Source organism: Perissodus microlepis, chromosome 11 (assembly GCF_051167445.1).
Source record: "Perissodus microlepis isolate ML-2025 ecotype Zambia chromosome 11, ASM5116744v1, whole genome shotgun sequence".
Taxonomy (NCBI): domain Eukaryota; kingdom Metazoa; phylum Chordata; class Actinopteri; order Cichliformes; family Cichlidae; genus Perissodus; species Perissodus microlepis.
This window is the reverse complement of record NC_140471.1, coordinates 31,834,223-31,861,043: the sequence shown is the minus strand read 5'-3', so window position 1 is coordinate 31,861,043 and position 26,821 is coordinate 31,834,223. Positions and strand designations below refer to the sequence as shown.

At 38.8% G+C, this 26,821-nt stretch overlaps 1 protein-coding gene across 1 annotated transcript in view; it reads right to left on the bottom strand.

The window, feature by feature from the left end:
• Positions 1 to 335: 335 nt before the first annotated feature.
• Positions 336 to 26,821, bottom strand: part of dgkb (diacylglycerol kinase, beta) — an 85,740-nt gene continuing 59,254 nt past the window's right edge. Inside the window, exons 21-25 of the mRNA XM_084944160.1 lie at positions 17,123 to 17,213; positions 15,628 to 15,823; positions 6,823 to 6,943; positions 6,546 to 6,606; positions 336 to 3,323 (exon numbers count right to left, since the gene is read on the bottom strand). Of these exons, the coding sequence (XP_084800286.1) occupies positions 3,216 to 3,323; positions 6,546 to 6,606; positions 6,823 to 6,943; positions 15,628 to 15,823; positions 17,123 to 17,213 (577 nt within the window). The 3' untranslated portion in view covers positions 336 to 3,215. The remainder of the gene's footprint in view (positions 3,324 to 6,545; positions 6,607 to 6,822; positions 6,944 to 15,627; positions 15,824 to 17,122; positions 17,214 to 26,821) is intronic.

Sequence of the window (26,821 nt, the reverse complement as noted above, 5' to 3'; positions counted from 1 at the left end):
CCCTTTTGTCAATTTTGTTCATACAGAAAACACAATATTATAATTGCAATTAAAGCGCCTACCTCATATTTGTGTCATACTTATAATTATCAATTAATCTAGCATGCATGTCTCTGGAGGAGGATGGAGCACCTGAGGAAACACAGGACCAGAGAGGACATAAAGACTGCACTGATTCAAATCGCGCTGTTGCCTCAAAGCTTCTTTCTTTGAGGCAACAGCGCGAACTGTGACGCCCGAAGAATTTGAATCTGTTATACCAACAATCTTTTGACTAATATGTGACTACTATGCATCATTAAGGAGTAAAGGTTAAAAAAAATTCCCGAACACAATGCCAAACAACAAGCTTTTTTATTGTTTCCATCACTTTTCTCAGTCAACACTGGCAGGCATAATTTCTTTTTAGACAACAACAAAATGGTGTGAGTTCTAGAGTGAAGCAAAAAGCAGAAAAATAAATAATACTGTGTACAAAAATACAACCTCACTGTATAAACGCTACACAATACAAAGCAAAAAGACATGGGAGACTCCTTGGCTATCGTCTCCGCCGGCATATGGCACTTATAAAGACCGAAACAGTCAAGCCTAAAATTCTTCCCAAAACATGCAAATGTGTGTCTCGCTGGTAGGTCTGTAACATAATGTCCCCAGAATATGAATAAGTGAGTACTTTTAGTCTTTGGTCAGCCTGAACGAAATTAGTGCAGAAAAGCACTGAATAAGACCGATACCACCCAGCCACTTAATGCTCTGTATTAAGGAGGATACTCATAGGAAATTATTATCTATAAATGGCAACTGTGCATATGTTAGTGACTATTATAAAATGTGACTCATTTTCAGTATTGATTCTTTAAAAGGCTGTTACCAACATGTTGAATTTCTGAACTCTCTTGGGCAGCGTTCTAGATATTTCTTTAGGAATAGTTCTCCAGGCTCCTTGAATGACATTCAAAGCTCTATTTTGGATGTTGGCTTCCTTTTGGTCTCTTCTCTGTTGAGATGATCCCCCAGTGCTGCAATTATGTTAAGGTTCGAGCTCTATGGAGGCCAAGCCATTACTTAGTGTCTTGTTTTGTGTTTTTCTATCCACGTATACTTTTACTGCATTGGCAGTGAGTTTGGGATCATTGTCATGCTGAAGAATTAAGCTTTTGCCAATCCAATGCTTTCCAGATGGTACATCATGGTGGATTAAAATCAGCTGGTAGTTTTGCGCGGTCATAATTCCAATTTTGGCAAAATCCCCAACACTGAAATGCAGCCCAACACCATGACAGAGCCTCCACTGTGTATTACAGATGCCTGTAGACACTCCCTGTGGTTGCTCTCTCCTGACCTGCTCCAAACATATTTTAACTCAAAATGTAACATTTGGATCAACTTCACAAGACCTGTTACCGCTGATTTATAGTCTTTTTTTGTGATTTCTTTCCCTGTTTCCCTTCTTTAAGAATGGCTTCTTCATAGCCACCTTCATACTGAGAACATTTATGATGGGGCTTTGCTGAAAGGAGATGGATCAATTGAAAGGCCAGATGCATCTTTCCGGTCTCTGGGTCAAGTCTGTATTGACAAAGAGACCTGACTCAGGTGTTTTTGCTGTTTCTGAAGGACACGACTTCCATATGCTGTTTTAAGGACATAGTGCACGACATGCTAAAATAAGCCAGATTTTTGGCTAATAATCCCCTTGTTGGTCCAAAACACTATTTTATGCCAGTAAACTAAGTTATCTTTGGCATTAACTTTTTTGGGGGGATATTCAACTAAAGAAATGGGATCATGCTATTAACAAGGTGCTAAAGTTAAAAATTAAAACTGTCTTTTTGCTAACTTGTCTGTTACGTAGACAACACTGAATGATTTAAAAATCAGTGTTAAGTAGCTTAAGAAACAAACAAACAAAAAATCCTCTGAAAATTGGACCGGACTGAAAATGAGTGTAAAAACAGCCAATATCCAAAGGAAAACTTTGAAAGCCTGTAAGACAGTCTGGATACTTAGAAGCAAAATATAAAGAAATGAGGAATTTGCACAGCACTGTATATACATGAATGTCAATAGCAATTTTGTAGATCTTTCACTGTTTAATGGACGCTTACCTGTGCAGCGGTCCGTAAACCCTCATCAACAAACATCAGAAAAAAATCAGTTACCATAGAAGGTCAAGCTGCTTCTTGTGAACATAACTATACAAGTGCTAACTATACAAGATAAATATAGTTGTTTTCTGTGGCTTTTCAAAGATTTTCATTCTAATATGCCTGAGTACCTGTTAAGAAAGCACAGGATCCCATAAAAATGCAGATAAATGATGATGTGGTTGAAACAGAGCTGTGCTGTAGATGCAGATTCAAAATGATCAATTTCCATAAGTGTCAAAAGAGATCATGGTCATTCATGCAACAGAAAGTGTGCACAGATCTGGTAAAACTGTCTGGAAATCTCTCGTGCAACGTAAAACAAAGAGTGTCATGCATTTTTTATGAGCAATCAATAATCATTCCTAATCTTTCCACTGACGGAGAAGCAAAACAGCCAATCAAAACATGACAAGGATGACTTGCAGGAAACATGAAACGAAAGCAGATTCTCTGTCTTTGCACTATTTGAAGCCATTCATGACTGAAGCGCAGAAGAGATGTCGGGTAGAGACACTTCACTTTTTACTAAACACTTTGGGAAAAATCAGATGCAAACTCCAGATATGTCATCTCCAACAGCACCAGCCTCTTTCACTGTCCATCATGCATCAGGGGTATGCAAATACAAAAATAAAACATTAGAAAACATCAATAGCAGTTAAATATGAATAAATAAATAAATAAATAAATACATCTCACAAAACACATTCAGCGGTGGGTTTGTTACACATGGCACAGAGCACAACAGCAAAAATAAAAACAGAAGTTTAGAAAATAGAAGAACAGAAGTGAACTTCCATAAATAGCTTCAATATTTTTGGAGCGAAATTACACCACAGACTGTAGAAGAAAGTGTCAGTCCTAAACTCGCCTCGCTTTGGATTCAATGTGGGCTTCTCAGTGACATCTCCATGCTGCAGGCGACACATCCTGATCCTACACTTTGCTACTGTATGCTGGGCTATCAATCAGACAAAGGGCTCCTTTACAAACAAGCCCAGCTAAGATCAACCGGTGACTACTGCCCTGCAGGTGTGTGTGAGCACTCGGAGGTCTTGAAGTTCAGTCTTTGCTCTCAGTGCGAGTTCGTCTGATCAGTGAAGAGAAGAAGCTTCGACCTTGTGGTGGTCCCATTAGCATGGGAGCTTGGTTCTTGTGAACGATCTCAATCTGGTATAAGAAAAGAGAGAGCTGAGATTTAGCTCAGAAAGGAAATGTGTTTTAAGCTGTCTGTTAACATCTTCACATAGCATTTTTCAGTAGCATTATGAAATCACTCAGTGCTTACTATACAGTAGACTATAAAGGGAGTTTTCCCAATGTTGCCTGGCTTATAGGGAGCATTCACTCTTTAATCCACGATGAAAAAAACTGATGTCTTGTCAATTTGTCTTTCTGCTTTGCCAAGTGTTGTAAGCCATATTCACTTTCTTGACATCACCCACTCTTATTATTTGTTTACTCCAGCACGCCTGCTATGTACAGTGCTGTGAAAAAGTATTTGCTCCCTTCCTTGTTTCTTAGTTTTTTGCATATGTGTCATAATTGCATCTATCACACTATCAAACTAATTTTAACATTTGACTAAATCAACCCAAGTAAACACAAAACTGTGTTTGTAAAATGATGACTTCATTTATTAACCAAAAAAATACTAACCACACCCAGGCCCTATGACATGCTGAATCAAGAAATGACTTAAATAGAACCTGTGTATAATATAAGTGCAGTTGGCTAAAGATAAAACAAAAAAACGATGAAAAAGAAACTCTTTAGGATCAGTCAGTCTGAAAAGGTTTAGACTCCTTTGTAAACCTATGAAAAAACAATTAAAGTACAAAATTTCTGTTCTCCTTCACTTTTTCCAAAGTCATCCAGCGGACCAGACTGAAGTCTTTGACGGGCCGATTCAGGCCCACGGGCCTCATGTTTGACACCCCTGATTTAGACTCAAACCACTGAAATATATATGCCAGACGTGACTGTAAGCTAAAATACTGACACATAACACTTAACACATAATATAGTCTACTTATCTTTTGATTCAAGCACATTTTCTTTCTGTATTAATTATTTTTGTTATTATTGTATTTAATTGTTTTAGTGCACAATCCATGTTTTTGAAACAGCTCCTGATACTGTGAAACTATATTTTTTTGTTTGGTCTGTTTTTTGTGGGTTTTTTGTACGACATTTCTTGTTTTCAGATAAACATAATGCGATAATTTTACAGCACATATACTTCATATATATATTGATGTGATGCCACAATCAACAACAACAATAAACACAAACACAACAAACACAATGGTATTTAAACTATTATTTCGTTTTCACAGCTCATTTACAGAAGACTTTTACCCATAAAATGAAAGCGCCTCCATAATCAACAAATGACTTTTTTGAATTATGTTTACCTTTCTTTTAAATCTCAGAAGGTTATCCCCATGAAATAATAAGGTCTCTATCCACTGTTCATTATACCCAGCACTTTATCCCCACAGAAGCAAATTCAGCAATGCATTAACAATTAAAAAAAAATCCTCCATATGGATGTTGCATCCAAATGAGTTCTTGTCAAGTGGCTTATGAATGCATATTTGAACGTCCTGACTACAACAAACTTTGAGAATCCCTGGGGTTAGTGACTCCGATAACATATTATTGTGGATTACTGTAAAGACTGAATTTTATATTATCTGACAATATCCTGTTTGCCCGCAATGATGCAATTTCTTTTAGGAGTTGCAACTGTAGATCGATGGAACCCCAAATATCAACAATCAAGGGTTGTCATATTAAGCACATCATTATAGAGTCGCACTAAGAGTCTAAACGCAGTAATGGGGAGGGGAAATGCTACCATCTGCATTCAAAGGACCACATTCACTTCAAAGGAAAGCTGCCATTTATTGTGCTTGCACTCTGACGCTGGAGCAATTACTTAGCTTTTGTGGGCTTTCTGCCATCATTAAACATGATTGAAGTTAATGTTTATCAAGTACTTTGCCATAAACATGATAGTTTTTATAGACAAGACAGTGGCCAAAAAAAGAAAAAAAGATCTAAAGTGATACCTGAAATAAATTTGGATGGTAATCAAGCTCTGTTTCTTTAGATGCAGCATTTATGTGGTTCAAGGGCCCATGGAACAATATGGCTTTTAGACAGAAAATAAAATAATTTGCTCAAATGAAGCATGGATGTAATGAGCTACCAGGTCACAATTAATCATCCAAATTAAGAAAACCGAGGGGGGATTTTACTTAGACCCTAATGAAGGTGCATTGTACCAGAATCAAATTTGGAAATATGGTGCCAGTTATTTTAGATCTACTCATCAGAGTGACACATGCTGCATTTAGCTTAAAATCTTAAATGGTTATGGTGTTAAACATGGTATGCATGCAGAGACTGATATGCATTTGCATAGCTGCTGTTGTTAATAATTAGTGGAACAACATCCAATTTGAAGTGTGATGTTTTTGTAGGCATTTAACGCGTTAAGTGATTCAGATTCAGTTCAGACATACAGAATGAAAAACTTTCCTTGGAAATCATTGCAGCACAATTATGTATCGTCAGAGCCCAACTTTGCTCCGTGTAGTTGTGCCAGCAGATACAAGAGCACTTGCAGGCCACTTGTTTTGTCATGGCTGGGCGATCCATATGTAAATCTCAGCAGCACTTCATCTGCAGTGGTGTTCTAATTAAAGCTAAACACAACCGTAATCAACGCAAACTCAGGAGTTTCCTTTTGAAAAACGAGCAACTTGGACAGAGAGAAAACACTTATCGAGGTACACGTTTGCGATCTAGACGATGAGCAAATTAGAAGAAATAAGACTTGAATCATTAAGAATTTGGTTTTATAATGCAGTTGCAATAGAGCAGGCTTTGTTAGCATACAGTTAAATAGCTGATGTGGTTTCAAAACCATTGTTTTTCACCTAACAAGCATTTAATTTTCACTTTTGTTTTTTATCTTCATGATGCCCGTGTGGGGCATTTTCATAGTAGAACTCAAGATCTCCCACACAACAGTAACTATGTGTTTCCTCAGAGGTTCCTCAAACAGTCTGATGTTACTCTTTAAGCTCAGAATAAAAAACAAACAAAGAGCTTTTTGAAAACTTGAATTTACAGAATGAATCATGGATGCTCATTGCCACATGTTGGAAAAATTCTCAAGCATCAATATGACTGTCAGACTGCAGATTCCATATGTTAAACGTATTAAAATTTTTTCATTTGCAAATCTTTTTTTTGTAAATGGAGATTACAAAATACTTTGCTCGATTCTTCTTTCACTGCCCTTACAGTTTACTTTATATTGGCATATAACTGTCTTTAGTTTGGATGAACCATTTGTGGAAATGCAGTTCAACTTACAGTGCACGGAGTCTGCATCCAAGGTTCACCATCAATCTGCATTGGAAGGGATTTACTGGTTCTGTAAGTGAAGAACGAGAAAACATGCTGTAACAAATCTTCACAATAAAACCAAATAAAAGCATTCTGCACCAGGATGCTTAAAAATCATCACCTTAATTTATACTCATAGCATTTTTATGCTTTTTCTTATATGCCATAGCATTTGCTACCATAATAAACTAAAAACAATATAATAATTGGAAGAAACAGGCACAAAACATTGTTAAAGACTGACCTGATAGTCACAGAGGAGCACTGTGCCAAGCGTCGTCCAGCGCTCTTCAGGCCAGTGTAGATCTGACCCATCTCCATGGCTCCTTCGAGTCCCACAACCTCCAAGAGCTGGTCAGATAGGTCTGAGACAAAATCAAACAAAAGCAACAAAGCAAAGAGAAAACACTTTTTTAACCATGCAAAGTCCAGCCAAGTTTTGTCCTCATTATGTTATAGTATCACTGCTGCTTTTGAATGTAGCTACCATTCACATGAGAGGTAAACAATGCAAAAAACTCGTACTAGGAGTGAGAAGACACATGAAACAAAGTACAAAAGCGAGGAGGGGAAGAGGAAAGTGAGAAGGAGGTGAGGAAGAATAAAAGAACATGACATGTGATGTTCCTCACTTCAGAGTTTGCCTTCTGTTGCTGAAATATTTAATATTCACTGTTTAAAAAAAAAGATAGAAAAAAGGCAACAAGCTACAAACAAAACAGCTATTAATTAGATTGCACCGGCAATGCAAAGCAATCTTGTGATAATATAATTATTAATTTCTCTTCTGTTTTTCAGTTATGAGCATTGATTTTGCCCCTGCTGGAAGCCCAGTGTCACGCAGGGCCCATCTGTTTCGGAGGCCCGCTCTGCCTCCGACTCTCCATCAACTCATCCCTCCACAAATTAAGAAGCTGCTGCCTCGCTGTTGGTAGTATACAGACACTAATTGAAACTAAGACCCATTTTTAGGCACTCGGTGTGTGTGAGCGTGTTAGCCCCGCAATGCCGTGTGTACGTGAGTCGTGTTGGTTTCCTGAAGGAGTGTCGTGGGCAATGTTGCTGTTGCGGTGAGATGTTGTTGCCGCCGCCGAGCTGGTGTCTCCAGCTGTCACCATGGTGATGGACATGCGTCTGCCCCTATCTCAGCGCTGGACTTTGAGTGCAGCACTTTCCAGGGTCGGAGTGGAAGAGTGTGTACACATACAATCCAGAGCAGGTTGACCTCCCTGACACTGAGCTTTAAAGTTGCTCCCCCTGTCACGTGACTTCTCACGTTGATGTGAACGGCTCATGCAGGCCCATGGTGACATATATGATGGACAGCATCACCAAAGCGATAGGGATTCCTGTTTGCCCCGAGCTACAAAGATCTATTATACTCTAGAGCTCTTAGCTTGGGAAAGAATGCAAAGGCTGTAGCTGTGCTGGTTTAAGAAGGGCAGGAGGACCCTGTGCAGCCAACAGACACACACACACGCACACACACTGAAACACACTCACAGACACAAATTTGCTTTTAGTTACAACTTTTACGATGTCTCAAAGAATTAAAGACCAACCCTGATGAAAAAACGGAGCCTATTATTTTGTGAATTCTTGTTGTAAATCGTGTTGCTGCAGTGACATACAGTCCTGTATATCACTCATTTCTTTATATTTTGTTTTGTTTTTAGAGCTTTCAGGCCTTCTTGTGTGTAAAATAGAGGACAAAAGGAGAAGTAGCACTCCAACTATCTACAGATGAACAGCATCTGAAAGCCAATAAAGACCTGATATAGGCCGTTAGTTAATCTATCTGCTCTTCACTGACTCCCCATTAGAAATGAGATGAATTCAAATGTATGGAAGAGGTAAGGTGAGAGGTACAATAGTGAATGTCTACAGCCATCTGTAAAACACAGCTGAGGGCGTGTCCTAGTAAAATGTAAAGAAATGAGATGTGGCTCAAATCTTTTGCACGGTACTCTAGAAGAGTAGTGTGGTTAGAGCTGAGCTACATTTCTGATGTTGTACAACATCTGTCTCCCATATAAGTACTTTTATTTAAAGGTCCAAATAAGTTTCCAAAATTACATTTTCTAAGTTTATTTACTCTAAAGTCAGCTACACCAAAGTATATCAAGTATATTTAATTTAAAAGTAAAGATGCTGACGCAGTATATTAAGGTTGTGACAAATCATTAATGTTAGTTATGTATCAAGTTGTATATTGCTCACCCGCAATATACAACTTGACATACTGTAACTTAAGTTTATTTTCTTTTCTGAAAATGAGTTTACCGACTTTCTTACACTCCAGTGCCTTGCAGTGTACACTTATTTGCATTGATGCTGATACCTTGCCTGGATCTACAGTCCAAAGAAATTAAAATATGTCCACTGGCACCACTAAACAGAATAATGAAACTGTTTAAAACTCAACAAACCCTTACCCTTACAAATTAAATTGTATTGTATTTCCTGATAGGAGCATTCGGTCTCATTTTTACAAAAGCCTGAAATGAACCTTCAGGTAAAAATTGTTCTTTCAAATTAAGAGTTGAAAAAAAATAGTTTTCAAAATGATAAAAAAAATTACAGAAGCTATCCTCTGTCTCAGAATTGTAAGGAAATTGATTCTGATCAGAATCTTTTCTAATCTGTCCATGTTCCACCTCTCCATGAAATGTCATGAAATATGGCAAAATAGTACAAAAGCACTAGTCTTGGAGGAGAAATGGCCTTCAGGCAAAACTTAAAATTAGGCATATTTTCATCTCTTTCTAAGAAATGAGGACACACGACTTCAATAAGGGTCTTAATGGACTGAAATCATATTTTATCTCGAGTGGGTTTTTTTTTGTGAATTTCCATTTTTTCTTCTTGAATCACCATCAATTATTCCATTTACGGGAAGTTCAAATGATTCACCTGGATCTACAATACAAAGCACACTCGCCTAAATATAGTAAAAAACCAACATGTTCTCAGAGATAAACTGGGAGAAAAACTGAATCACCTAACCGTTTAGAAAGAGGCCAAATTATAAATTCAATTCAATTCAATTCAATTTTATTTATATAGCGCCAAATCACAACAAAAGTCGCCTCAAGGCGCTTCATAGATACAGAGAAAAACCCAACAATCATATGACCCCCTATGAGCAAGCACTTTGGCGACAGTGGGAAGGAAAAACTCCCTTTTAACAGGAAGAAACCTCCGGCAGAACCAGGCTCAGGGAGGGGCGGCCATCTGCTGCGACCGGTTGGGGTGAGAGAAGGAAGACAGGATAAAAGACATGCTGTGGAAGAGAGACAGAGGTTAATAACAGATATGATTCAATGCAGAGAGGTCTATTAATACATAGTGAGTGAGAAAGGTGACTGGAAAGGAAAAACTCAATGCATCATGGGAATCCCCCGGCAGCCTACGTCTATTGCAGCATAACTAAGGGAGGATTCAGGGTCACCTGGTCCAGCCCTAACTATATGCTTTAGCAAAAAGGAAAGTTTTAAGCCTAATCTTAAAAGTAGAGATAGTTTCTGTCTCCCGAATCCAAACTGGAAGCTGGTTCCACAGAAGAGGGGCCTGAAAACTGAAGGCTCTGCCTCCCATTCTACTTTTAAATACTCTAGGAACAACAAGTAGGCCTGCAGAGCGAGAGCGAAGTGCTCTAATAGGGTGATATGGTACTACAAGGTCATTAAGATAAGATGGGGCCTGATTATTTAAGACCTTGTATGTGAGGAGCAGGATTTTGAATTCAATTCTGGACTTAACAGGAAGCCAATGAAGGGAAGCCAAAACAGGAGAAATATGCTCTCTCCTTCTAGTCCCTGTCAGTACTCTTGCTGCAGCATTTTGGATTAGCTGAAGGCTTTTCAGTGAGTTTTTTGGACATCCTGATAATAATGAATTACAGTAGTCCAGCCTGGAAGTAATAAATGCATGAACTAGTTTTTCAGCGTCACTCTGAGACAGGATATTTCTAATTTTAGAGATGTTGCGCAAATGGAAGAAAGCAGTCTTACATATTTGTTTAATATGTGCGTTGAAGGACATGTCCTGGTCAAAAATGACTCCAAGGTTCCTCACAGCGTTACTGGAGGCCAAGGTAATGCCATCCAGAGTATGAATCTGGTTAGATACCATATTTCTAAGATTTTCAGGGCCGAGTACAATAACCTCAGTTTTATCTGAATTAAGAAGCAGAAAGTTAGCGGCCATCCAGGTCTTTATGTCTTTAAGACATTCCTGCAGTTTAACTAATTGGTGTGTGTTATCTGGCTTCATGGACAGATAGAGCTGGGTGTCATCTGCATAGCAGTGAAAATGTATGCTATGTCTTCTAATGATGCTGCCTAAGGGAAGCATGTATAATGTAAACAGAATTGGTCCTAGCACTGAACCCTGTGGAACTCCATAATTAACCTCAGTGTGTGAAGAGGACTCTCCATTTACATGCACAAATTGGAGTCTATTAGATAGATATGATACAAACCACTGCAGTGCAGTACCTGTAATACCTACAGCATGTTCTAATCGCTCTAATAGGATATTATGGTCAACAGTATCGAACGCTGCACTGAGGTCTAGCAGGACAAGCACAGAGATGAGTCCACTGTCAGAGGCCATAAGAAGATCATTTGTAACCTTCACTAAAGCTGTTTCTGTGCTGTGATGAGCTCTGAAACCTGACTGAAACTCTTCAAATAAACCATTCCTCTGCAGATGATCTGTTAGCTGTTTGACAACTACTCTTTCAAGGATTTTTGATATGAAAGGAAGGTTGGAGATTGGCCTATAATTAGCTAAGACTGCTGGGTCTAGAGATGGCTTTTTGAGTAAAGGTTTAACTACAGCCAGCTTGAAGGCCTGTGGTACATAGCCGATTATTAGAGATAGGTTGATCATATTTAAGATCGAAGAATTAATTAATGGCAGGACTTCTTTGAGCAGTTTTGTAGGAATGGGGTCTAAAAGACACGTTGATGGTTTGGAGGAAGTAATTATTGAAGTTAACTCAGAAAGATCAATTGGAGAAAAAGAGTCTAACTTAACATCAATGGTACTAAGAGTAGCTGTAGATAATATTACATCTGTGGGATGATTACTGGTAATTTTTTCTCTAATGATAAAAATTTTATTTGTGAAGAAGTTCATGAAGTCATTACTAGTTAACGTTAAAGGGATGGTTGGCTCAACAGAGCTCTGACTGTTTGTCAGCCTGGCTACAGTGCTGAAGAGAAACCTGGGGTTGTTCTTATTTTCTTCAATCAGTGATGAATAGTAAGATGTTCTGGCTTTGCGGAGGGCTTTCTTATAAAGCAGCAAACTATTTCTCCAGGCTAAATGATGATCCTCTAAATTTGTGACACGCCATTTCCTCTCCAGATTACGAGTCATCTGCTTTAGGGTACGTGTTTGAGAATTATACCACGGAGTCAGGTACTTCTGATTAGAGACCTTAGTTTTCACTGGAGCTACAGTATCCAGAGTCGTACGTATAAAAAGTCATGATAAGCAGTCTATGGCCAAATATAAACCAAATCATCTTATTTATTTAATCTCGAATCAATGTCCCTTACGTAGGTCAAGAAATCAGGATTTCAAATTGATAAACACTACAAGTGATAGTGAATGAAACAATGATATGAACCAGTGTCCGTATGGGACATGAAAAAGCAGCACACTGCGACTTTAATCTTAGCCACATCTTCCCATCAGAGAGAGAGATTAGAAACAACGTCCTTGTCACTGTCACACAACTACCTGTCCAGGCCAGTGGCTGCACTGACACATGTGGAGTGACAGGGTGAGAGCAGAGGAATAAAAGACAGACAGTGACGGAGCAGAGCAGGACCAGCAGCCGATCTGCTGAAAGTAAAACTAAAGAGGAATGGCGGAACAAGGAGGGAGGGCGTGTGGAGGCCGATCCTCCAATGAAAGCTTCATGGGGCTTGTCACGGGGGATCAGTCCCAAGCATCAACCCCTCCACCCACACATGAAGCCCCTATTCTAAATAATTCACTCTGCAGCCATTCCCTTCCACCTGAGGGGCTTGTCTCCTGGCGTCACCAGCGGGACGATTTAACAGCTCCCGAAAGGTCAGGGTTTTTTTTTTCATCCCCTAGCCACCCACCAGCCCACCCATCCACACACAGATGCAACTACACATACAACTTGACAAAAAATGATCTCTGCCAACAGTCCTGTGCGTCACCCTCTGCCCCCTCTGGGCTAATGCACTCCTGTGTGTTTACCTCTAAATACGCTGTTCTCTTGATCTAACAAGTTTGGCTGCTCACCTTGAGGGCACCTTCCACAAGGGCATCTATTCTAAGATATACAGTACAGGTGGACAACACAAACACACCCACCCACATCAATACACAGGCTCAAATGGGTATGGACACACATAAACAAAGGGAAATACTCCCCACTCACACTAAGTGCCTTTCCAGGTTTAGACTGTGGCCTCTATTTTTTTTAAATACAAACACAGAAGTGATTGATTTTTTTTCAGGGATAAATGGAGTGCTCATCATAGCAAAGCTGGGCTTTGCATTGATCAAATGTGTCCCTCACAGTGCACGTGCCACATGGTTCCTTTTTATTATGGTTTTGCATTGGTTTAACCTGAAGTCTACTGAAATCCTTAAACCTCGATTTTTCTAACTGTCAGCAGGGGGTCGCCCAAAAAAAGAAGTCTGGTTGTATGGAAGTCAGTGAGAAAACTGCCATCGGTGAACATGTCCTTGATAATTTTATGGTCCTGGTTGCAAATTAGAAGTCTTATTAAATACAACACTGCATTTCTTTTCTAAATGATGGTCATGTTTGATATCCAAGATGACACAGCAGAGTATGTTACAGGGCAAGCCTACTGACGAAAATGCTCAGCTCGAAGCATCAAAAAGGTGATGTTAATGTACTGGAGAATGACTTTTTTATGGGTTATTTATTGTAGGACTGAGTTGTGTTTCCTTGTCTACTTCCTCACTGTCTCTCACTTGTTTTCTCAGTTTTTTAAACAACATAAAACAGATTCATTTTACACAATAAATGCTGTGACTGTGAAAAAGAGTCCAATTTAAAATGTGCCGCCTTTAACCATCTTTAAAGGCAAAACAGCACCAAAGGAAACAGAAAATTGAATCACAACTAAAAAGAATGAATTCTCCATAGTGTGCTTCACAGAGGGCTTTTTATTTTCCAGAAATTGTGCTATGGCCAGTGAAGTCTCATAAGGGATCACTGGCAGCCATGTCTGGAGATCCTTGCTGGCTCGTCATGTCTCAAAGCCAGACACTGATTGTAACATCCACTTCATCCCCAGGTACAAACACACCATCTCAGCAGGAAACCTAAAAAACATACTGTGCATCACCTGAACAGGCACAGTTAGACATGATAGAAATAAAATACAAAAGCCAAGTAAATCCAGAATTCACGGCTGTGAGTCTACAAAAGAATTTAGAAAGACTCCTCAACAGCAATGATTAGTAATAAAATGATTTCAATAATGAACAGATTAGCAACCCGTTGTCATTCAAGCTACGTTGTAAACATGGATAAAATTGGGACATATTGATATGAAAGCTTAACAAAAAGTAAAACTAAATTGTATTCCCTTTCAACAGGACTACAATAACTGAAAACACTTGTGCAGTGATGATATATTAAGCCACACACACATATATATATATATATATATATATATATATATATATATATATATATAGTTCTTACTATGTATTTGAAAGAAAGATTATATTGTCTGTAATTTTTCACTGCAGTACTAGAACATTCTGCTTTCCGGATATTTTCTACCCTTTGCTATTAACTCCCTAAAGCGGCTCACACAATTTCACCAGTTACCACAGAGCAGCTGACTCATTGTGTTTCGTTCATTCATATATTCCCATTGATGGGCTTCCTTTTGACGTAAATGGATTCAGGGGTATGCCCAACACCCCACTCAGTCAGCTCCTATTAACAGAGCCTGTCCACTGGTGCCCACACAGACCATTAATACACAAGTGACAGTTCCAAACTGTGACATGATTGTACCTCTTCTTTGCAAACAAAACCTGCTGGCTGTGATTCACCTTGTCATCAGTGAAATATTAATGTGCTCAGGAAAAGTTTGGCCCAAAGTTTAGTCTTTGATCTGTCTGATAGGAGCAAGGACACAGACTGTTAGTGTCTGATGTGGGCTTCAGGGAGAAGAACCTCCTACACTGTCAAAGCTGTTTAACTTGCACTATTGTTGTTTAACAGAGCAAACCAACCATGGTATGTAGCATGCAGAGGTTTGACTGCTGTTGATGACTCACCAATTACGTTACAACATGCCGACAGATTTAGCCAGAAATGTTCAGCTATTGAAAAAATAGTGGGCGTAACGGCTCCCAAAATAATGTGTTATAGTAATCACATTACATTTTTCAGTCAGTTATTTTGTTACTCGTGTTACTGGACACAAGGTTGACAACAAAAAACCCTCCAAAACTGTCAGCTGATTTAAGTTTGTGTGCAGGAGGAGGAAAATGCTGGAGTGGTCTACAGCTTTTGAGGAATAGGGATATGAACCTTACTTTTATTTTGACTGAATGAAAGGACGAATGCAAATGCGATATGCCTCACAGACAGACACAGCCACATTATTCTGTTAACACTACGTTGGCACTCTGGAAGCATGTGCACAGAAAACATGCTAACACAAAGCTAATGAAAACCCCCAGAGTGATGGTAAAGCTGAGTGTATGCAGACCCCAGCCCAGCAGCTAGAGCCTGAACTTTCACATCAGTTAATGCAATATGTACTACACCAAAGTGGCCACTTACCAAAAAATCAATAGGCTACAACATGCTCCTTCAAGCTATGTTGCTAAATGTGGCTTTGTAGCCACATAGCCAAGTATAACACAGGTCATTGGAGCATTTTATTTAGCAATAACACATTTTCTCTGTGAATTTAGATTCGTAATGTAATTAAGCTTTCTAACCACACTGACTTCAGCATTTATGTAAACAACTGTAAAATTCGGGTGTCAGAGCTACCTTGAACCGCAAACATGAGTTCTTTGGGGTCGAGCACAGGTGTCCTTTTGTCTTGACCCTTCTTTCCTCCCTTGCGGTTGCCCCTCCTCTTCTTGCTTTCACCCCAAAGGTTGGAGCCACCGTGCATGCTGGGAATGTTGAGAATGGCAATGCCTTCCAAGGAAATACTGCTAAGGTCCAGAGTAACACCATCACACTTTTAAAAGAACACAGAAAGAGAAGGACAGATACAATCTGTTTCATCACAAGCTTTGTACTACAGTTTGATCCTGAAATAGTCTATAAGATGATGAACCCTAAACAGTGTTTTTCCCCAATGTCTAAACCAGAATATATTGCTTTGTCTAAGTGAGACGAACCTTTGATTCTTAACCAGTTCTCACCCCAGAGTGTCAATGCTGCTGTTGTGCCATAACGTGACACAGCTCTTAAAAATATTAGTAAGCACAGGGAGGTCATCTTTGAAAGAGAAGGTAAGATGTGAATTTTTCAATCCATGAACTGGAAGTCCACTTTGTGTAGTTCTGTTTTCAGTTACTGTTCAGTAAAGTATAAAAACTACTTTATTAGAAAAATAGAGTTGAAATAAGTTCAATTACAACCCCAGATGTTCAAATATTACTCTTATAACCTAAAATCAAATCTTTATTTCTAAAGTGTTCTTAAGGTAAGACAAGTTTTAGTTTCTTCTTACTCTCCACTATTTGGTTTCATTTAGGCACATAGCTAATATATGCTTAATCTTATTAAGTAGAGATCTAGGAATCAGAATTTTAGAAAGATGGGAGAACACCAGAGCACCTGGTTGTTTTAACTTTAAAACATAAGTACAGTTTGTACTAACTGCTTGACCCATCCTGCACTCATTTTAATTATGCTTAAAAGAGCCCAGCATGAAGGGGCAAGTGTCCTCATAGTTATTCTGTGTTAACCCAGAAATATTGTATTATATATTACTCTAAATGGTGCATTTTATCACTCAGGGAGGTCTCATCATCTCCCTACCTGTCCTTCTTCAGTAATGTAAGCACTACTCAGCCCTAATTAATGAAGACCTCTGCACTGTGTGGATAGCTCTGAGAAGAGGGAAGATGAATTGTATAGACACCATCTTCATTATCACTCAATATCACACACAGCAGGGTCGTGTAGGGCTAATTACCTGTGTGTTACACTAAGGTTATGTGAGAAGTGGGTGGGGAGGTGCACAGATAGCCTTCACACATCCACACTTTGTCTGGGTGAATCTGAAACTAGTATACATTAGTGCTATTTATGGAGCAGCAGAAGACGAGAATATCTTAAATGACATCAATATTCTTACCTGACTGCTAGTGAAATACCCTTAATAATAAAGAATACATGATTGCTTCGTATCTAAGAGCTGAGAAAAAGAAGAATAAGTTACAAAGCAACACATTTCAAAATATATGCTTTTGCTTTTGTTTCTTTTCTTGGAAAAGTCTCCAAAAACAAAATACATGGTTTGAGTTACCTCAACCTCCAGAAAGTCGTGGAGCTTCTTACATGTGGCCGAAAAGGTCTCCGACGTGCCGAACTCAAAGTACCACAGCTTATTCTTTGTTCTGAAAAAAACAAAACAACAGGAACTGCAAAGGGACCGAGAAAAAAGGAAACATGGGAGTGTTTTCCCCACATCAAAATCTGAAGCTTGTGCTCTCTGTCTTTAGTCTCCTATACTGGATTATATAAAAAAAAATAGAAGACCACTCCATGAAGGTGGGTTTGTGCTTGAATCATGTTTGAAAAAGAATCTTTTAATCTACACAGGAAATGTACTTTTACCATTTACAGCTTGCTAAAACCACACAGCCATTAATCCAAAAGAAGTATAATGTGTTTCATTAATCACTGAATTCAAAGCTAGTTAAGGAGGCATCTGAGGGAGCACTTCGGGTGGCCGTGCCCAACATTAAGGAGCAGGGAGGGGCATAAGAGGGTAATCTACCTGCCCTGGCAATTAACAGAGGACTAGGGTGCTGCTCCCCAGGCTTCCTACAGTGTACACTCCAGTCCCTAAGGCTGATGATCAATGACCTTGCAGGGGTGAGTCACCATCTGTCCAAACACTGCTATACTGTATTGTATTTTCTCTCAGGTACACAAATAAAATAAAACTGTAATTGTAATTTGATTTTCATTAATAAAGTAACATTAATATGTGCATCTTTGTGTAAAACAGGTGAAAGTAAAACTGCATGTCAAGGATAATTTGAATACTGCATTATTTATTTTATTTCTTTAATAATTTAAACCCCTGAACAAGAAGAATTCATCAACTTTGCTTTAAACAAGACTTGAAAGAACTATCACTAGCTCGGTTTCATGCAATTAGAGGAGGCTGGATCTTTGAACTTATTTTCTTTAAGCCAAACTTGTTAGATCAGGTCATCAGCTTCACAATGACTGTATTTATGGGGAAATGTGGATGGAGTAAAAGAAGCCTAGAGGTTATTTTAAGACAGTCATGGAAAACTTGTAAAACACTGCACTGCTAATGTGAGTGTGATACTAATAAAAATAACTGCTTAACAGGTTATGACACTGTGAAACAAATACAGTGAATTAGGTCACAGATTTTTTTACGTTCAGCTCTGTTTACTGCTTTACAATAAGTCAACACTAACTTTCTTCACCATGCTATGAGGTAAATTACTCAACATGTTTCTTCTCAACTTTCTCTTTTTTTTTTGGCAAATAACCAAACCTCCTGCTGGCGACTTCAGTGAAAAGTACTTCAGTGCAGTAGATGGTGGGATGGTGGAGAAAAAATGGTCATTGCAAGCAATTCAATAAAAACATTAAACCTCTCATTAATCACAGTGATTTGTGCCGAGCAAATACCAGAGTAATGTTTCATATTAACAATTCAAGTGAAAATATTTTTTACATTTCTTCACTCTTTCCTCATCAAAAAGAAGTTTATTGGATATTGAAGAACATGTGAGACAGCTTTTGATGTTTCTAACGGGACATCATTTATCTCAAAGATTCAAGGAAAGAAAAAAAAACTACAACAATGCTGACAAGCAGAACTGAATACAGTAACAAATGTTACTCTCCTAGCTGGGATCAAAGCACTACAAGAGGAACGTATTAGTATAAGCACAGCAACAATCACTGAATTATTGATTTCCTCATTAGGACTTTTGTCAGGACCATTTAGCCACTTTATAAATGAGCTTTCATTAGAGTACTAGCAAGGTACACTTGATTTATAATGTGCAACATGGTCAATAGCAGAGGGAAGAAAGCAGAGGAAGGTGGTAAGAGGTATAAGGACGACCAGGGCCATGCTGGGAGAATTTACATAACACATTCCTACATCTCCTCCACCACCACCACACCACCATTGTCATCATGAGTCTGTAAACTGGCCAGACGAGAGGGAAAGCCCAGGAGAACACATAAACAAAACCTGTGCAAATTTGCAAATAAACAAATGAAGGTGGCTACTCTGAAAGGCGTAATCAAATCTTGTGGTTAATGCAGAGAATGGACCCAGATACACTACATGCAATGTTTTGGACCTTCCATTCTTACTGCTGTTGTACTGAAACTGGTTTTGCTGTGTTTTATATATATATATATATAACACAGCAAAACCAGAGAGAGAGACAGATGTAGCTGAAGGCATATTTAGGCATATTTAGAAGTAATGCAAATTAAGAGTTTTGAAGACAACAACTGCATTCACTGACAAAAAGAGAGTTAACAGACACAGATTGTGTCAAAGTGCCATAAACTTAGCTGGAGATTTTCTATAAATGTATATTTTTAACTGGAGCTATAACCTTGCACTTATTCCAAAATGTGCAAATGTAGAACATATGGAGGCATGACGAAAACGGTGAGAAAACAAAGTGCAATAACAAATACAACTGTTACATTTTGCAATCAGCATCTTAGCTGTCAAACACAGCATTGTTCCTCACATCACTCCTCATTTAAATTCACCAGCTTGGTTGTGACATAGTAACACAAGGACACAAGGAAGTGTTGAATATGAATATTGTGACGTAAAGGAATAAAAACCAAAGTTTAAAACTAACCAAATAAATAAACTTTGTTTAATATTCGATGTGAACACACCGTAATGAGAAGATGCACCAAGATTTACAAACCAAAATCTGCTTTCTGGGGACAATTACTAAGTAATGAAACAGAAGTTGTAACAATAAGTTTGTAGCTCCAGAGGGATCAGCGTAAAATCTGATGAATCACTGTGATTGTGTTAATTGTTTCAGGGTTAAGAAAGTGCTTTCAGAGTGCTTTGTATCCTACTCCTTATCATAACTATTAGTTACTTGTAGCTAACTTGTACCCCACACAGTAAGACAGGCGGAAACAAACAAACATGATATCTTTGGTTCATTTTTGACAGATAAAAAAATGGATAATTTTTTTTAGGGGGAGGGGCAAAATTAGTAGTAGTATAAAAGCACAGAATCTGAAATCTGCATTGGGGGGCGATCGTGGCAGTTCGTCTTGTAACCGGAAGGTTGCCGGTTTGAGCCCCGGCTTGGACAGTCTCGGTCATTGTGTCCTTGGGCAAGACACTTCAGCCTACCGCCTACTGGTGATGGCCAGAGGGGCCGATGGCGCGATATGGCAGCCTCGCCTCTGTCAATCTGCCCCGGGGCAGCTGTGGCTACAACTGTAGCTGCCTCCACCAGTGTGTGAATGTGAGAGTGAATGAATAGTGGAATTGTACAGTGCTTTGAGGGCCCCGAAAAGCTCTATATAAATGCAATCCATTATTATTATTGTACAGTTTCGTCGTGAGCAAAATGTTGAGGAAACAGTATCTCATGTTCCTTCTGGTATTATGGCCAATGACAAAATATGGATATGGACTTCTATGGCAGTTTGAAAAAAGCAAATAAGGTGAGGAGCAGATGGAAAAAACAAATGATAACATTAGCATAACAAAAGGTACTGCTGCATAACCTAAAGTAACTGAAAGTTGATTAACTCATATAAGAGAATATAGCTGGAAAGCAGACCACGTGAGTCCTGTTCGGGGGTAATTTTTCATCTTCAGTTACACAAATACTGGGATTTTCCATAGATGATCATTCTGGAACATATCGTGTGTATAACGGATCACATCCCAAGAGTATTGTATCATGAGTATGATGAAAGGGAAAATATTTCTTGGTTTTCATAGCAAGTGACCCCGAAAAACTACAGTCAAATGCGGGAAAGCAAAACACACTAATAAGAGATACAGCAAGAGACAACATCTGACCGCCCTGTCGATGCCCACCACTTAACCTAACAAGCTCATTGGGGCAACAAATCACCTCATGTCCCTGGTCATTAGATAATTAGGAGAATCTCATTGGCTACATCGTCCTGTCATTTGTTATCTGCTGCCCGATGCCAAACGCTGGATTCATCTGACAGACTGACTATGAGGAGCATCTTCAATAGAGAGACCAGAGTAGGGAGACCATTTGAATAAGACGATGCTTGCAAGGAGGATTAGGAGGACTCACTCTATGTTAAGTGTAATAAAAGCAAACATAAAGTACCCATTTACTTAAATGTTGGCTGATGTTATGCTGTCGAACCCTTGCAGGCATCTTTGAAGTAAATTATATTGCTGGTGAGAGCAATTTGCATTTTAAGGATGAAAAAAAAACCCCAAACATCAGCAATAATAACATGTGCAGCAGGTTTGCAGTTCTCCGAGTAGCTGCAGCACCTCTGTTGTGATTGTAGCTGCAGTGTATCAATGCAAAGTGCACTGCAGTAATAACTTTAGCGGTGTACATGTCAGATCAGCTGTAGTACGTACAGCTGGCAGGCCAAAAGAAAACAGTGGCTCAGGTTTCCAGAGTGACTGAAGTGTGGTTTATTTGCACAGACAAATCACAAAACCAAACTGAAAGAGGGAAGGAAAATACAAACTGTGTGACTAAGAGGAAAAAAGAAAAGAGCTTTAGAAAAACATTACAAGCTAAAAGGGAAAAAAAAAGAAAAAAAAAGGAGAAAGCCTGAATCTGAACAATGTTTATAAAACTGCCACTGCTTGGTTACAAATAAAGGATGTCATAGGTGATGAGCTTCAGTGTAGCATTGCTGTCCTGAGGCCACAGCACCTTTAGATGCACTTTTGACTGGCCACACTGAACATGAAGCACATGGTCATTGATTTTTTTTTTTGCCCCCTCTCTGACACTTAATCTAACCCACAATGATCTACGACCTTATTTTCACACTAATTTCTTCTTGATCAGAGGTGATAAATATCACATTGACATAACCAACTCTTTGTGCATTGCATCAATGCACTGTTTTGTTTAACATGACACTGCCTGGAGTGCTCCAACTCCGAATGGCAGTTTGAGAAATGACCCATGGTGCATCTTGCCTTCAGAGATGTAGCAAGCAGCTTGAAAAAGGTATTCTGCTGTACTGCAATGGATTCAAGGGTGTGTGTGTGTTTTTCTTAACAAAAAACAAGTGATAAAACTGATGTATAAAATCTTGCATTGCTGTGAGTGAAATGATAAGCCAGACATCCTAAATCTCTTTGGTTAACACAGAAAATAGTTACGCAAGCGGAGCTGCACGCTTCACCATTTCAGTGGCCACATGAATATGAAACAATAAAGCTATGTTGTTGCAGCTGTACACATGATGTGGTTCTACTCGTGTACTTAACTTTACAATTGTCAGCATTCATTGATAACTGACATAAACTTATTTTAAATGAAATTGTTGACTACACTTGAAGCAGAAGCAATAGGTGTCCTTTTGCTAACATACGCTTCTGAGTCTATGTAGATATAGAAATATCTATAGATAGATAGATAGATAGATAGATAGATAGATAGATAGATGTAAATTTTCACTTGGAATCCAAAAAACCAAACAAGTTAATAAACAAAAGGAAATTAATTGTGTGCCATAGACAGGCCTCGCTAACACAATGTCTTTAAAATTCTCATTGTTAAATTAAACTCATGTGCACACACAGGAAGTGATGCAGGAAGTGATTGCTCATCATGCATCACTTTGTCACTACCGGCTGCTGGAGTGGACTTTACGAGCACTGGTTGCTTAGGAAACCCTCAAATATATACTATATCACCAAAGTATTTGGCCACCTATACATTACACATACTGGAGCTGTTGGGCCATGGAAACCCAAGCCAAAAAGCTGCTGGTGTACAGCTGTGCTGATTGTAAAGCCAGCAGAGTCAGCAGAGCGTTCGAGGTCTGTATGCCATGGTGGTTTCAAATGCTTCCACTTACAGTTGATTGAAGAATATCAAGAAGAAATTTGTCAGATTTGCTTCATGCAGTAATATAGCACACTCAAATTCAGTGAACTGTTTAGAATGGCCCATTCTGTCACAAATGTTTGTAAAGACAGTCTGCGTGGCTAGGTCATGCTATACACCTGGGCTAACGGTATTAAAAACACCTGAATTCAAAGATTCAGAGGTGTGGCCCAGTACTTTTGTTCAGGTGTTTGTGGTTATTGGCAGTCACTTCAATCACTTGCCTCAATGTTGAGAAAAGTTTAACTCGGGACCTGCCCATTTTGTACTACTAGCATTTTTCCCGCCGGTTGAGGATGCTGAATCTTTTTGACTTTCTATCATCTCCAGTTGCTTCATCACTGTGACTCGCTTCCTTAAAATGTATCTGTCCAGACGTCTACATGCTCCAACCCGTAAAACCCTAATTAAATCGAGATAACGTTACTTAGATGAGCAAAGTTAACAGCGGTAGTGCTTTGGGTTATGTTGTGTTCATAGGTTGAGTTAAATATTTTATTTTGTGCATTAATAAAAAAAATCGTTGAGTAAATAAATGTCTCTATTTAACAGATGAAATAAAAGACATTCTAGGGTTTTTATACACCTTAAATAAACTTAACACAGCAATACTGTTATTAATGATTTTATATTATTTATATGACTTCAGGCACTTTAGTAACACATTTATCTACGGTCTACACATCAGCAGCACATCAGCAGGGAGCTGTTTGTTTCAGTTAGGTGGGCATGTGATTTAGTTTAATGTATAAGTATCAATTTGAACAGGTTAAAATTTCATCACTTAATTGTTTATTTATTTTTTTACGTTCCTAAAGCTTGCTACCTATGTGCACATTTTTGCCTGCACGTTTACTTCAGTTTATACCTTTTTTGTTGCGTATGGGTCTGTTTGTGCTCCCACTGAGCTGAGGACAGGGCCACAGGTGAGATCCCTCTAAATTACACACAAATGGTCATTAATTATAGATGACACTTTGGTCGCAGAAATGATTTCATCCTCAAATGAGGGCAGCCTCCGCTGAGGTCCACCATGCTTGTGTGTGTGTGTAATTGAGTGTGTGTAATAGTGCCATCACCTGTGGCACTGCTTCCAGCTCAGCGGGAAACGCATACACACCTACATGCATACACACACATTAACATGGGCTGTCTGGTGTGTGTGCGTTGGTGAATCCAGCAGCCCCATCCAGCACAACGAAGTGCTTTGATGAACATACTCATTATGCTAAAGAGTGCTTCATGCCTGGGCTTCCCTGTGCCTTCAGGAAAGGTTAACTCAGGATGGTTACACAGCACAGCAAGAACCTGTGGGCACACAGGGGCAGAGAGGCTCTGGAGGAGTGTGCTGACGGTGTTAGATGTCTCAGGACCGAAAATAGATCTGGGTAAGCAGAGCAAATATCATCGGAACATCAAGGTGCCATGACGGATGCCACAGAACAAACAAACATTGCAGCCACAGCAGTTTTCACACTGAAAGGTCCCAAATCAGATGTTTTCCCTCACAGATCTAAAATCATCTGATTAATGTGGAAAATGCTGCACAGAGACTTCATTGTTTTTATCATGTTATCATTGTTCTAGTGAAAAGCGATGCCAGTGGGAAAAAACGGAATGTAAATCATATTTTACATAGAGTTATATGAATAAGAACGTTTTCACAGCAATCTTGGTTTCACCCCATGATTCAGCAATGTGAAGAACTACCTTTAGCAGCAACAACATGAAGTAATTGCTTTCTGTATTTTTTCCCATTCTTCTTTACAACATTGCTTCAGTTCATCGAGGTTTGCAGCATTTATTTATTTCCAGCTCCCTTAAAGTCCCTACATGGCATTTCAATTGGGTTGAGATCTGGACTTGACTGGACCATTGCAACACCTTGTTCCTTTTCTTTTTCAACCATTCTGTTATAGATTTGCTGACTCAATTTCCATCAGGCTTTAGTTTTTAGAAGATTATCTCAAAATCTGACTCTAGGATACTTCGGTATATTAAAGAGTTCATGGTCAACTCAGTGACTGCCAAGTGCACAGCTTCTGTGGTTGCAAAACAAGCCCAAATAACAGACAATGAGCATGAAGTGTTTGTGCCGATATGCTGTGATAAATCTTCTGCAAACGTGGGACTGTGCATGATCACCAGAAAGCTCTACTTTGGTCTCATTTGTCGCGGAAATGTTATGGTTTGTTCAGATGCAACTTTGCAAACCTAAGCTGCACTGCAATGTTTTTTTTTGTTAGTTTTATTCATAGAGAAGAGGCTTTCTCCCTAGCCATATTAGCCTTTCTCTAATAGTACTGTCATGAACCTTAACATTTAACACGCTGCCTGAGGGCCTGAGATGTAGCTGTCTTTTTTTCAGCATTACATGGTCTAACCCTGGGCTGAATTTTGATGAAATACCTACTCCTGGGAAGACTGCAGCATTGAGTTAACACACACCTGAAAGCTAGAGAACAACAAACTGCCATTTATCCATCCAACCATTCTCTTTTTATCCAAGTTCCTGAAAAAGAGCTTACTGAGAATTCAGAACACTTCTATTTGACAAGCCTCATCCAAACATCCACACGTACATTAATATAGAAGTTTATTTGATAACTGACATTCTGATTCCCATTTAGTATCTTATACAGGGACACTTTAACATGCCCATTGTTTACATACAGTTTATATGGCCATCTTTTCTTAGATGTAACCATGTTATAGCCACAATGTGTGGATTCTATATAAAATGAGGCTTGAAACAAGACTACAATAAATACATTGTTCTGTTTAGCACTGTGCATTGTTCATATAGTTGTGGTAGAACAATGGTTCAAGACTATCACACCGCATGTGATTACACTGGGTTCTATTGTGCACTGTTTTTTCTGGTGTTACACATTGCAATTAAGTCTTAGAGCAGCTTATATCAATTTGGGTAGATAATTTCTACAAGAATTTGTAAGCTGTAGGGAAATTCAAATAAGTATTGTTATAAGTAAAATGTGCTAAACACTGGAAAAATAATTACAAACTGATAACAAAGAAAACAAAAAGGCTGAGATGATTGTTTAGGAAATGTACAACTATCAAGCCAGAACATTTTTACCAATCATTTTTAAGGGAAGACAGAAAAATCTTTCTTGTGACTGTTATTTTGCCTCAATTTGCTGTCACTTTATTTCATATGAGTTACATTGTGTAAAAAAATGACATTAGTGTAAACTGTACCAGGGTTGTGACAAATCTGAGCACTGGTTAGAACATGAAAAAAGTTAACAGTATAAAAGAATGAAACTACACAAAAATCTAAGTTATTAATTTCTCAACTCTCTGCTTCTCCACCTCTCTTTCCTTGTTTCTCTCACCATCCATCTCTCCCCTCAGAGTTAGAGATTAGTGTATAATTACATGGGAGATCAGCAAAAAATGGGGGGAAAGGGACCAGTATATTTTAACAAGGCGGTCGAGGAGGAGTGTCATGAGGGGGAGGAGGTGGCGCGGCCCTCGTCACGGGCCGACTGATTGTCTGCTTTTAATCCTCGACCTCATTATCACCTCCAGGTCCGGCAGTGGCAGTAAATGAATCTATCTGCCGAGTGTCAAATCTTCACACCTTCACCCTGGTAATCACCCCAAGGTGCAAATACAAGAGATAGAAAGAATGAGAAAAATGGAAGGAGAGAGAGAATATGACCCCAGCATTTCATCAACAAAATCCCCTCATTTCATAATTAGTGCTGTTCATTAATTATGTTATTTCTCTGGCAATTAAAGCTGGTTAAACACGTAGTTTCTGTAAGGTCACAGCGGTGACATAAATATATAGATTTTTGTTCATAAAACACCTATTACTGCTTTGACATTTCTCTCTTCACACATTGTAC